The 13722-nt window shown below is 45.9% G+C and overlaps 1 protein-coding gene across 3 annotated transcripts; it reads left to right on the top strand.

Annotated features, from left to right (window-relative positions):
• Positions 1-900: 900 nt before the first annotated feature.
• On the top strand, positions 901-13382 carry LOC310756608 (uncharacterized protein). Of its 3 annotated transcripts, none has more exons than XM_083600949.1 (8): positions 901-1041; positions 1721-1800; positions 4080-4206; positions 6197-6277; positions 7527-7609; positions 8849-8975; positions 10366-10482; positions 10735-13382. In XM_083600949.1, exons 1-8 carry the CDS (start codon positions 1029-1031, stop codon positions 12285-12287), a joined length of 2181 nt encoding a protein of 726 aa, XP_083457075.1. In that variant the 5' UTR covers positions 901-1028; the 3' UTR covers positions 12288-13382. The 3 variants fall into 3 exon arrangements, with proteins under 3 accessions (XP_083457075.1, XP_083457076.1, XP_083457077.1); XM_083600950.1 differs by having other exon boundaries at positions 901-1031; positions 1717-1800; XM_083600951.1 differs by having other exon boundaries at positions 915-1041; positions 1717-1800.
• Positions 13383-13722: the final 340 nt, after the last annotated feature.

Genomic DNA, 13722 nt, shown 5'->3' on the forward strand with positions numbered 1-13722 from the left:
TTGTGGGAAGTATTCGGGAGAAGAAAAACTATGGAGTAAATCCTTCACAAATTTGGAACAGAGTCCCTAAGAGAATTGGATGGCGCCTTGAGCACCTCCTTCCGGAAACTTCTGCAGCCAAGCTGGTGCCAAAATATTGCTCTGCTGTCCTTTGGGCCGCATCAGAGAGAGGGGGACTTGGTTTAGGGTTGTCATACGTCCAGAATTTCCTGGACGCTGCCGGGATCCAGCTGTCGGAAACAGTGTCCCGGTGGAAATCACTTTAATGTCCGGGGGGGATCCAGTAACCAATGTCGGAAGTGTAGATTTTGGTGAAATTTCTTTAAAATAGCTCAAAAACACAAAAAAGCAGCTTGGGGAGTGGAAGCTCAACAACCTTTGTGCCTGAAATACTGTATTTTCCCGTGTATAAGACTATAAAGTAAAGGTAAAGGGACCCCCTGACCATAAGGCAGAAACAACAACTTAATCTCTGTGGGATTGGAATAACACCTGTAATGCAACGATGAACTATGGACATAATGGAGATATAAAAATTTGGGTTAATATAAAAGATCCAGAAGGAAAGGATTAACAATAAGACCCACAAAGGGGAGGAGGGAAGTCTAAGGGATTCTTTGGAATCTTGTTCTTATATATTATGCTATTATGTGAATGTAAATATCAATTTGGAAAATCAAATAGATTAAATATATATATATATCTCTGGTTGCAAGGGAAGAGGGGAAAAAGAAGGGCTTTCACTGTTTTCTCAGGGGAGAAAAATCAAGGAGGACCCAGCAGAGAAATGATGCTTCAGGTGCAATAATTGCAAAGCAGCTGGCAGGCAGGGGAGGGAGGGAGGGAGGGATAGAGAGAGAGAGGCAGCCTGGTCCTCCAGAGGCTTCCTAGAGAGGCAGGAAGTTCTGAAAGTGAGGTGGAGGTGGGGGAAGACAAGAGGGAACCCCCATTCCCTGGTCCTTCCAGGCAGGGAAGGAAGAGGCCTGGTGACATTCCTTGGCCAGGAGGGGGAGGCTCAGGAGGAAGACATGGTGCGGGCAGGTATCCTGCATGGGGAGGGCAAGAATTGGCCTTTTTTTCTTGGGGGGGGGGGACATAAGATTTCCTTCCTATTGAAATCACACAAATACACCCAAATTTTTTTTTAAAAAAATGGGAGGGTGGGGGGTCTGACCTCTGCAACCCAGCTGCAAAAATGGGATGCCTTTGCAATGCTTCTGTTGTTGTTGTTAGGGTAGCTCAGCCGGTTAGAGCATGGAGCTGGCAGACTGCAGGTTCGATCCCTTTTGGGGGCAGCTGCAGTTTCCTGCATTGCAAGGGGGTTGGGCTAGATGACCCTGCGGACCCCTTCCTACTCTACAAGTTTATGACTCACTTTTCTCCCACCACCACCACCACCAACTTCATCTTCCATGGAAGATGGGGAGACCCTCTGTTTGCAGAGGAAGCAGCATGGGCGGAGGGGGCGGGGAGAGAAAGGACGTGCCTGCCTCGCAAAAAATAAAATAATAGGATTATCCAGTTGCAAAGAGCCCCCTTTCCGCCCCAAAATGTATTGATTGCATTGCAAGATGTTTCTCTCTCCGTCTGAGCTCTGTCCAATCTCTGTAGGTGCTGCAGAGGAAAGCTGTTTTTTCACACCAGGGACTTCCAAGGGAAACAGACACACAGGATTAAAAAAACTATCCCCTTCATCCTTCTTTGTCTCCCTTCCAGGCAGCAGAAAAAGCCCCAGAGACACCTTCTGGGTCTCCTCCTCTTCACAGTGAAATGGGAAGAGACTCTACGCAGCCAGCTGAAGTAAGAGATTTGGTGGGGGTGGGGCTTTGTGGACTTACTTTTATGGGATGCATCTCTGAAGACCCTTGCCATGCATTTAAAGCACATGCACTCCCTTGAGTTCCATGGTTGCTGAACGTCCCTGCCTCCTCCTCCTTATTAATTATTATTAGTAGTAGTAGTACAGTGGTACCTCGGGTTACATACGCTTCAGGTTACAGACTCTTCAGGTTACAGGCTCCGCTAACCCAGAAATAGTACCTCGGGTTAAGAACCCTCCCTTCAGGATGAGAAAAGAAATCGTGCTCCAGCGGCGTGGCAGCAGCAGGAGGCCCCATTAGCTAAAGTGGTAACTCAGGTTAAGAACAGTTTCAGGTTAAGAACGGACCTCCGGAACGAATTAAGTACTTAACCCGAGGTACCACGGTAGTACTCTGCCCATCTGACTGAGCTGCCCCAGTTTGAAGGCACTAGTGAATTCCACTAGTTTGCTCACCTGGACCTTTTGAACCACAGCAAAACAAAACAAAAGAAAAGAAACCCGAATATCATTATTGTTATTCTTATTTTCATTAAAACCTCCCTCTCCTCCTCTTGCCTTCTGTGGCAGAAAGATGTCAAGGCTGCCCAGTGTTAATCCTGGGCAGTTTTGCTCAAAAACGGCCCATACGTTGCCAGGCCACGTACAAGGTTCATGCCATTAATTTACAAGGCCCTTGGGTCCATGAATCCTCAAAGACTGCTTTATCCCTTATATCTCTGCTTGACCACTGAAGTCTTCAGGGGAGTCACTGAGGCACTCCCCCTGACTCCGATGTGTGGCTCGGATCCACCAGAATTAGGGGCCCAATCTTGTGGAAATCCCTTGCAGTTGAGGACAGAGTAGAACTCCTTCCCTGTTGAGGTTTTGGCACTTAACTGAATACTTTTTTTTATTCCGGCAGGTTTTTTAAATATTGAACTCCCGATTGTATAATTTTAATTCATGTTTTAGTCGTGTTGCATCGGACGACTGATAAAGTGGTATGCAAACAGATTTCACAGTAAAAACATCCAACAACAGAAACGATTTCTGGAGAGTTTCCTATTAAATAATTAAAAACGATTGCATTTCAGACACAGTGACGGATAGGCCTCCCTGGTTTCTGCTTCTATGTGGATAAGTGAGGCAAGTTCTCCCCAGGCGTAGAGCAAAAGAAGCTGGGATGAAATCGTATTTAGGACTAGTTAGCAGGATCAGTTCAAACAAGGGCAGAAAAACAGAACGCTTGTTTGAACCAGTTGCAGCTTAATCACACAGTGTATACAGTGGTACCTTGGTTCTCAAACCAGAAGTCTGTTCCCAAACCAAAGCATTCCAAAACCAAGGCACACCTTCCCATAGAAAGCAATGCAAAATGGATTAATCCGTTCCAGACTTTTAAAAACAACCCCTAAAACAGCAATTTAACATGAATGTTACTATCTAACAAGACCAGTGATCCATAAAATGAAAGCAATAAGCAACGTACTGCAGTCACACAATCAATCAATCAGTAGCTGAACTGGGTTCCACACAGTCATGAAAACAAACAAAAAAGCCGCAAAAACAAAAATGCAAAAACAGGCAGACCTCAGTGTAACACTCAAAACGGAAGCATAAAACTCAAAACGGAAGTGTGGCACTCAAATCAAGAAGCGTAACACTTTAAACGGAGCATCTTCGGCCTCCGAAAAAAGTTTGCAAACCGAAACACTTACTTCCAAGTTTTCAGTGCTCAGGTTCCAAGTTGTTTGAGTACCAAGGCGTTTGAGAACTGAAGTACCACTGTAGTATCTTTTGAGTTGCCTGCATTGCTTCCCCTCTCTTCCGACGCTCCTTCCTTGGAGGTTTTTAAGCAGAGGCTATCTGTCTTGGATGCTTTAGCTGAGATTCCTGCATTGCAGGGGGTTGGACTAGATGACCCTCGGGGTCCCTTCCAGTCCAAAGTTTCTATGATTCCATGAATAACATAAGGGACCTGCTGGATCAGGCCCCTCTAGTCCAATATATCGCTCCTACAGCGGCCAACCAGATGTCTCGAGGGAAAGCCCAGAATCAGGACCCGAGTGCAACAGCGCTTTCCCTCTGCTCCTGAATCCCAGTTCCCGGGAATCCCAAGTGAATCTGCATTCAGGTTCTGCTTCCTATACACATCTGGTTGGCCACTGTGAGAACAGGATACTAGCCTAGATGGGCCTTTGGCCAGGTCACATCTCCTCACCTGCCCGATTGCCTGTTTTTGTGTGTGTGACGAGACATACCTTCTTTTCCACTTTAGGCTCCTGCGACCTTTGAGGAGGTGGCTGTGCATTTCTCCAAGGACGAGTGGACTCTGCTGGATCCAGCCCAGAGGGCTCTGTACAGGGAAGTCATGCTGGAGAATTATGGGGAGGTGGCCTCTTTCGGTAAGCACCCCCCTCCCCGTTGCCTTTCTTGCAGCCTAGGACCCACGTCCCTACGGGACCACCTCTCTTGGTATGCCCAGCAGAGGAACTTAAGGTCCACAAAGGACAACATTTTGGAGGTCCCAGGTCACAAGGTGGTTAGTTTGGTCTCAACTAGGGCCAGGGCCTTTTCAGTACTGGCCCCGACTTGGTAGAATGCTCTGTGACAAGAGACTAGGGCCCTGCAGGACTTGACAGAGCTGTTCTGCCTGGCCTTTGGTTCAGACTCAGTCTGGCCCTTATGTTTCCCTCCCCTTATGGTCTTGATTTATCAGCTACTTTAAAATGAGGCTGCATTTTAAATCACATTTTAACCTGTATTTTAAATTGTCCTCCCCCCATTATGTTTTTATTGTAATTTTACTGGTGTTAGCTGCCCTGAGCCTGGGGAGGGCGGGGTATAAATAAAAATATATTATTATTATTATTATTATTAGACACAGAGAACTCCTGTTGCTTTCTCGGTTTATCTGCTTCAACCGACCTCATTTGTGCCAAGCTCATTCCTCTTATTCCAGATGGGGCTCTTTGCCAGCTCTGTATGAGAGGGCAGCCGTGATTGGCTGGCAGCCCTTGCGACTGATAGGGCAGAAGGCAGGGAGGCCTGACAGTAGGTGGCGTCAGAGCCGGCTCGTTCTGCTTTTGCCCCAAAGCTTCTCCCTGCATAGTTTTACCAAAGCAGCAGGAGGAGGCTGGAAGGCAATGCCTACCCCTGGGCTGGATACCATTAAGAAGGCAGGAAGGGGGCTGGCTGAAGGCAGGCAGAGGTTAGTGGGACAGTGTCAGGAGTGAGCCAGCAATAAATCACAAGGGTCGTAGTCCTGTGCTGCCAGCCACAGCAGAACTCAGTAGAGGGAGAAGCCAGCCTGCTAGCTGAGTCTCAGGGGGTACTTGCTGGAGGCAGAGTCCTTAGGTCCAGTCCAGTCCTAAGGTCAGGAGTATCTCAGTTCACGTAGTCAGACAATCCGGGGGTCAAGAAAGCCGAGGGTCCAAGGTCGCAAGAAGCAGCAAGGTCTGGCCAGGAACAATGAATGTGGTTTCTAACAACTGTCTGAGGCCGGAAACCCTGCAAGTAGATAAATAGGTACCGCTCCAGCGGAAAGGTAAATGGCGTTTCCGTGCGCTGCTCTGGTTCGCCAGAAGCAGCTTAGTCATGCTGGCCACATGACCCGGAAGCTGTATGCTGGGCTCCCTCAGCCAACAAAGCAAGATGAGCGCTGCAACCCCAGAGTTGGTCACGACTGGACCTAATGATCAGGGGTCCCTTTACCTTTATCCTCTGCATATCCAAATTCATTTAACTTGCTCATTTATTTATCCACTGCAAATATATACTCTTATAAAACTGCAAGTTATTACAATAATCCCGCCAGTGTTTTTATCTGTTTACAGTTTATCTATAAATATTCAACAAACCTTTTCCATTCTCTTATAACAAGTTTGTTATCTTGATTTCTTATTCTTTCGGTAAGTTTTGCCATTTCTGCATATTCCCTGAGTTTTTGTATCCATTCTTCCTTTACTGGGACTTCTGCTTCTTTCCACTTTGGGGCAAGTAACATTCTTGCTGCTGAAGTATTATACATAAATAAATTTCTATACAATTTAGGTAGTGCTGTCCCTATAATTCCCTCCGTTCCTGCTCCATCTTCTGCTTCTGGGCTGCTCTCTGCCACAGCCTCCTCCTGCTCACTAAGCCCTGTCACCTCTCCAGCTTCTGACACCTCCTCCTCCCAGTCTTCTCCCTCTGATGACCCATCATCGTCTCACCACCAGTCCCTGGGCTCTGAGCCTTCTTCCCTTAGGGGGTTCCCCGACTGGCGCTTCCCATCATTTGCCTGTATCCAATGATGGCACTACCTCTGTCTTAGGGGGCTGGTAACAGAACCAGTCTAGTCTGAAATTCTGGACTCCTAGAAGGAAAAAATATTTTCTTCTTCTTCCATTCAAGATGGGCCTCTGATTCTTCAACCTCTTCTCATCAGCTGGTTGGAAGGAGAGGAAGAGCAAATTGACCCGGAGCGACTGGCAGGTAGGTGCAAGGATGATCTGGGGCAGGGCTGTTACTTTGCCAGGTCTCTGTAGTCTTGTTTTGTGTTACCCAGAAATTGTGGTTTTTTTTTTCCTTTAAAAAATGTTTAGGGGGTACTCTCATTTTGACTCAAGAAAATCACCATTTTATAGTTCAAATTGGGGGAAATAAATACAGTAAGTGGACAAAAGCGCAAAGAACACGTATTACCTTGTATTACACAGCTGACAGCTCACAGTAACTTCCACATTGGCATGAGGTTGTGTGCACTAACATCTTCCCGATTCCTCTGTTTGCTACTTTTCCTAGTCATATCGAAATACCGCCATTCAATGAGGCCAAATTTTCATCAGTAAAACACCACAATGCATCCACATTCCACACTGCTTCACACATTAAACGCTCGCTTCCGCCTGAGACTCAGGAAACACCGTGACAGGACATAAGGCCGCCATTGGGGGTAGCAACAGACCTGACAATTCGCTGTGCTAGAGAAGAAACTATTTAAAAAATTTTGTTTCTTCTCCCATTAGATTCACAAAATATTTAGTGGTGTGCATACCCCTGCGCCCCCCAAAAAAACCCCCACTGCTCAGAATAGCCTGAGGCTAGATGCCTTGACACGGGACGCAGGTGGCGCTGTGGTCTAAACTACAGAGCCTGGGGCTTGCCATTCAGAAGCTCGGCAGTTTGAATCCCCACGAGGGGGTGAGCTCCCATTGTTCGTTCCCTGCTCCTGCCCACCTAGCAGTTCGAAAGCATGTCAAAGTGCAAGTAGATAAATAGGTACTGGTGTGGCGGGAAGGTAAACGGCATTTTCGTGCGCTGCTTTGGTTCGCCAGAAGCGGATTAGTCATGCTGGCCACATGACCCGGAAGCTGTCTGCGGACAAACACCAGCGCCCTCGGCCTATAGAGCGAGATGAGCGCCGCAACCCGAGTCGTCCACGACTGGACCTAATGGTTAGGGGTACCTTTACCTTTACCTTTAGATGCCTTGACACCCATCATGAATGGTTCTCATCCACTTTGATTCCTCACAAAATCAAGGGGGGGCATTGCAGGGGCTTAGAGTAAATGCCCATTTGAGTCCCTTCCATCTCCACAAGGCTACGATTCCATGAACTGCAAATCGAACCCAGAATCATGGCTTGCATCTCCCAAGACAAGCAGGATGACGTGGTTGTCGTGCAAGGAACCGGCATGGAAAATATTACCCTGCCATCTTTTTTCTCTCGTTGCCCTTGCAGGTGGAGGGGAAACCTCAGTGACATGCTCAAGGCTGTCGTCTCTTTGTCGCTGGGTGGAAAGAGCCGTTCTGCCCTCATCTCAGGTATGCAAGGCTTCTCCTTTCCGTGGCAGAGGTGATCCAGGAAAAGGTTGCTCCCAGGGTAAAACTACAGTGGTACCTCGAGTTAAGTACTTAATTCGTTCTGGAGGTCCGTTCTTAACCTGAAACTGTTCTTAACCTGAAGCACCACTTTAGCTAATGGGGCTTCCTGCTGCCGCTGCGCAGCTGCTGCACAATTTCTGTTTTCATCCTGAAGCAAAGTTCTTAACCCGAGGTACTATTTCTGGGTTAGTGGAGTCTGTAACCTGAAGCGTATGTAACCCGAGATACCACTGTAAATGACTTTTTTAAAAAATCAGACTTTTAAAATTTAAATCAGATTTTTAAAATTTAAATCAGATTTTTAAAATTTAAATTGGATTTTTAAAATAAAATGCTATTGGACAAAAAATCTTTCTAAAGATAGTTTTCTGTTTAAGTTGCATTATAGTCCAAAGGCTATTCATCAGGAAATAAGGATTTATTTTAAGTTTTTCTTGTGTGCTAAAACTTAGTCTGCTTTTTTTTTTAATTGTTTAACCACATCAGTTAACAAACATGCTATAATGTTATTGTTCTAGTTAAATAAATTGTTTAAATTGTTATTAAGGAAATGATTATTAGGAAATGATTATTTTTCTCCTTCCAATAAAATACAGCAGAGAAGTTGTCCAAATATGAACTTATTAAACCTCACAATAATTTCATAATTCTCTGTCTATGTATGTCTAATAGTATAACCAAATCAATAATTTTTGATATAACTGCAAAAACAACTCTGGAAATTTATTATTCCAAAAGTGAAACCTTCCATCTGGTTGTAAATATTTAGATTATACAAGCAAGAATGGGGCTTTCAGTAAAAAAAAAAGATTTAAATCAAGTCTTACTGGCTACTGATTTAAATCGTGATTTAAATAATGAATTTAAACAATTTGATTTAAATCAAATCGACCCTGGTTGCTCCTCCCATTTGCTCCTGAGGCGGGGCTATGCGAGTGGCCCAACCAATCAGAGCAGGCCACAAAGAGACGGGCAAAAGCCCCTTGGCACAAATCCTGGCAAGGAGATGCCAGCATCCTGTGGGGCAGATTTGTAGGGCGGATGGGTCCTCAAATCAATTTCTTCCTCCTGCCTCTGCATGGATTCTTGTTTCAGTTGGGTTATTTCTTTTTGCTAAAGACACGAGAGGATCGTCCATCTGTTTGGTGCTGTTGAGAAAACACATCCTTCTTTTCCCAGGGTTTGGTCTCCTTTGAGGAAGTGAGTGTCTCCTTCGCCGCAGAGGAGTGGGCTCTGCTGGATCCAGACCAAAGGGCGCTGTACAAAGAAGTCATGTTGGAGAACTACAGGAATGTGGCCTCTCTGGGTGAGAATTGTAAGGGGAAACATGGAGTTGGAAGGTGTCGACATGCAGAGGGCCGGGAGGCCAGCTGATAAGCCCCAGCTGTGCCATCTCCTTCCATCGGCCCGTGCTCCGACGTAAATCAGCGACCGAGAAGCCAGGGCACGCTATTAGCAGAGTGTAGTATAATAATAATAATAATAATAATAATTTATTATTATTATTATTATTATTATTATTATTATTATTATTATTATTCATACCCTGCCCATTTGGCTGGGTTTCCCCAGCCACTCTGGGCGGCTTCCAACAAAACACTAAAATACAATAACCTATTAAACATTAAAAGCTTCCCTAAACAGGGCTGCCTTCAGATGTCTTCTAAAAGTTTGGTAGTTATTTTTCCCTTTGAGATCCGGTGTTAGGGCGTTCCACAGGGTGGGTGCCACTACCGAGAAGGCCCTCTGATTGGTTCCCTGTAGCTTCCCTTCTCATAGTGAGGGAACTGCCAGAAGGCCCTTGGAGCTGGACCTCAGTGTCCGGGTTGAACGATGGGAGTGGAGACCCTCCTACAGGTACACTGGGCCGAGGCCGTTTAGGGCTTCAAAGGTCAGCACCAACACTTTGAATTGTGCTCAAAAATGCACTGGAAGCCAATGTAGGTCTTTCAGGACCGGTGTTATATGGTCTCGGAGGCCGCTCCCAGTCACCAGTCTAGCTGCCACATTCTGGATTAGTTGCAGGTTCCACGTCCCCTTCAAAGGTATCCCCACATAGAGCGCATTGCAGTAGTCCAAGCGCGAGATAACCAGAGCATACACCACTCTGGCGAGACAGTCTGCGGGCAGGTAGGGTCTCAGCCTGCATACCAGATGGAGCTGGTAGACAGCTGCCCTGGACACAGAATTGACCTGCACCTCTATGGACAGCTGCGAGTCCAAAATGACTCCCAGGCTGCACACAGGTTCAGTCTCTGATTGCTTGGGGAAAGCCCCAGAGAGGAGGAGACACAGATGGCTGTGGAGAGGCATGGACTTTAATCTCGGCAACTGATTTCCATGGAGGAAGACCACCAGGAAGGAGCTGCTCTGCTCATTAGGCCTGACACTCAGCCAAATCTTTGGAGATTGTGTTTTTGCTAATGAAGTGTTAACTCCTACTTGGAGCAGTGTGATTTACTGCTGGCTTGCTCTTTGACAGCAAGGCAGATGCCCTACCACATAGCTGTGCTCCTTCCCCTTCTGATACCCGGTCCACTTGTTTCTTCCTTTTTTAAATCCATTGTCTTCATTCCATTTGCCCTTTGGGGTGGGATGGAGGTACAAAACAGGCCACGTGGCCTGGGATTTCTGGACGCGCAGGTCACAAGTCCCATAAATATTTGTTTTCTCTCTCTTTTCTTAATCCCATGAAGAAGGTCCTCTGATGCCCAAATCTGACCTTGTCTCCTGGCTGGAAGGAAAGGAAGAACTGCTGGCCTGGGAGGAGCCTGCAAAGAAGGAAGACGGATTTTTCCAGGAAAAATTGACTGGTAGGTCCTCAGATGAAAAATATCAATCCGAGAAAGAGAGATCTGTGCCCGGTGAAATTGAGTGAAGGAATCAACCAGAAATGAAATTGTGCTATTCTCTCATATATTGGCAAATGCAAAAGATAACCTAGCAGGGTGTGTAGAGAGAAAAGGGAAGGATTTTGGAGATTGTGAAATAACAAAAGCAGCTAGTCCTCAGTTTCTGCCTTGAAGCCCAATCATGTTTTCTTTTTGTTTCCTTTTTCCAAACAGAGGATGGACTTGGCTTTGAGAATTATAAGGAGCAATCTGTGGCGTCATTGGAAACAGCTAAGCAGGAAGCAGCAACAGAGGCCTTTGGGACGCGAAGGGGAGCTACGTATCTTGAGGGAAATGAATCTTCTCCTTCTCTGCAAGATGATTTTCATGAAATCCTGAGCATACATCTAACTCACATGGGAAAGAAGTGCCCAGTGTGTGGGAAGACTTTCAAAGATGAATCAAGCTTGAATAAACATTGCAGAACCCACACAAGAGAGAAACCATATCAATGCCTGGAGTGCGGAAAGAGCTTCAGTGGTAGCGGAAAACTTACTAGACATAAAAGAAGCCACACAGGGGAGAAACCGTATCAGTGCCCTGAATGTGGAAAGAGCTTCAGTGAGAGAGGGACACTTATTAGACATCAGAGAATCCACACAGGGGAAAAACCTTACCAATGCCTTGAGTGTGGAAAGAGCTTCAGCGACAGCAAAACATTGAATAATCATCAAAGAACGCACACAGGAGAGAAACCATATAAATGCCTGGAGTGTGGAAAGAGCTTCAGCTACAGTAGCATTCTGAATACTCACCGAAGAACTCACACAGGGGAAAAGCCATTTCAGTGCCTGGAGTGTGGAAAGAGCTTCAGTCGGAGCACCCACCTTTCTGCCCATCAGAGAAGTCACACAGGGGAGAAACCATATAAATGCCTGGAGTGTGGAAAGAGCTTCAGTGTTAGCTCAAACCTTAGTTGTCATCAGAGAACCCACACGGGAGTGAAACCATATAAATGCATGGCATGTGGAAAGAGCTTCAGTGCTAGCTCAAGCCTTACTTTACATGAGAGAACTCACACAGGGGAGAAACCGTATAAATGCCCTGAGTGTGGAAAGAGCTTCAATCACAGCTCAAATCTTACCTCACACCAGAGAACACACACAGGGGAAAAGCCATTTAGGTGCATGGAGTGCGGAAAGAGCTTCAGCCAGAGCATAAGTCTCACTGCCCATCAAAGAGTCCACAGTGGCGTGAAACCATATACTTGCCTGGAGTGCGGAAAGAGCTTCAGTGACAGCAAGACGCTCACTACTCATCAGAGAATCCACACGGGGGAGAAGCCATACAGATGCGGTGAGTGTGGGAAGAACTTCAGCGTCAGCTCAAGCCTTACTTCACATCAGAGAACTCACACCGGGGAGAAGCCCTTCAAATGTGCGGAGTGTGGGAAGGGCTTCAGTCAGAAAGCCCACCTTTGTGCCCATCAGAGAATTCACACAGGGGAGAAACCTTACCAGTGTCTGCAGTGTGGGGAAAGCTTCAGCCAGAGCACGAGCCTTAGCACACATCAGAGAATTCACACAGGGAAGAAACCGTACGAATGTCTTCCGTATGGAAAAAGCTTCAAGAAGAGCTCAGATGTTTCTTCGTATCAAGGAAGCCACACAGGACAACTTTGGATATATGGCCCTTTGCTTCAAAACCAAGACGATGGTGTATTGCCTATATTCTGTCCATCTGGCAAGGAGACGGATTTTGATGACAAACTCCTATGTTTCATTTAAAAGATGAACAATGCAACTATTTGACTCTTGGTTGGGTGCTGTTTAGTCCCATGGGTTTGCGGCTTCCTGTGTTTGCTAGTAACAAAATCTGCCTCTTGCCTTCATCCTCTGCCTTGTTGTTGTCAAACGTTGGAGGCAAAGGTGCGGCAAAGTGGTGGCCGTTCTCTGTGTATCTTGTTTTAAGAGGATTCTGATGAGGCTCTGAGCAGGCTGTCCTCTGAAGGGAGGCTAAAGCAATTTTTAAACTGGAACAATTTTGAAGAACACTGAAAAAACCTATGACTTTCTTGCTTTGTTTTGGAACTCTTAACGTGTAGTGGGGAGCTGTTCTTGTAAGATAATCTACAGCGGGGAGTGATGGTTTCGGTGTATATTCTAGTGCCCAGTATTTTCAGTATTGTTAATAAAGTTTCACAACTATGATGCCAGTTGTTCAGATTGTGACCGTATGGCAGGCTGGAGAAACTTTTTTTCATTGTGGAAGGTGGAAAGTACTTTGGTGATAAAAGGAACACTTCCTACATATATAAAAAACACAAAAGAAACTCACAACAGGTTGAAATATTTTCAGTGTGTGGAAAAAGCTTTAGTCAACACCTTACTATACCTGAAAAAGCCCGTGGGGGGTGCTATGGAAATGTATGGAGCAGGGGTTAGCAAACTTTTTCAGCAGGGGGCCAGTCCACTGTCCCTCAGACCTTGTGGGGGGGCAAACTATATATATATTTTGGGGGGGGGATGAACAAATTCCTATGCCCCACAAATAACCCAGAGATGCATTTTAAATAAAGGACACATTCTACTCATGTAAAAACACGCTGATTCCCGGTCTGTCCGTGGGCCGGATTTAGAAGGCAGTTGGGCTGGATCTGGCCCCCGGGCCTTAGTTTGCCATGGTATGGAGTATGGAAAAAGCATCAGCCAGAGTCAATGCATTGCTTGAAGAACCATTTCAAAGTATCAAAGATTAAGATGATCATGACAATGAGAAGAAAGGGGAGGGCAAACTTGATGAGCAATAGGTTTTTGCTACAACCCTTTTAGTGCTTGAGATTCATGCAACTGCAGCTGTTGAAATAAAAACTGAACTTGCTTCCATGGCGTGTCTGATCACTGATAAAGAAGAAATCACCCACCCTTTATTAGAAATCCTAGCTTTCAAAGTTTTGAATGTGCACCCTGTCTACGTTCTGGAGACGCCTCTATTTATTTAGCAATGCAGCCCCTGCTTTTTGAGCTTCCTCCACAAAGCAGCTTCTTTATTAATTGCTCCTTGTTTGAAAAGGGAAGTCACTTATTTCATTTGTAAGATTTCTCACCTGCTTTAAAGGACGTAGGAAGATCTCTGCTGGATCTGTCTCAAGGCTCACCTGGCCCAGGAATTTGTTCTCACAATGGCCAACCTGGTGCTTCAGTGGGGAGCCCAAAAAGCAAG

This window comes from Podarcis filfolensis (assembly GCF_964270895.1).
Source record: "Podarcis filfolensis genome assembly, chromosome: 2".
Taxonomy (NCBI): Eukaryota; Metazoa; Chordata; class Lepidosauria; order Squamata; family Lacertidae; genus Podarcis; species Podarcis filfolensis.

What these genes read in the sequence shown, in the direction of transcription:
- LOC310756608 (XM_083600949.1), top strand. An exon ending in ACTCTACGCAGCCAGCTGAA is followed by an intron (nt 1,801 to 4,079) that starts GTAAGAGATTTG and finishes TTTCCACTTTAG; the next exon opens with GCTCCTGCGACCTTTGAGGA. An exon ending in TTTCCAGGAAAAATTGACTG is followed by an intron (nt 10,483 to 10,734) that starts GTAGGTCCTCAG and finishes TTTTCCAAACAG; the next exon opens with AGGATGGACTTGGCTTTGAG.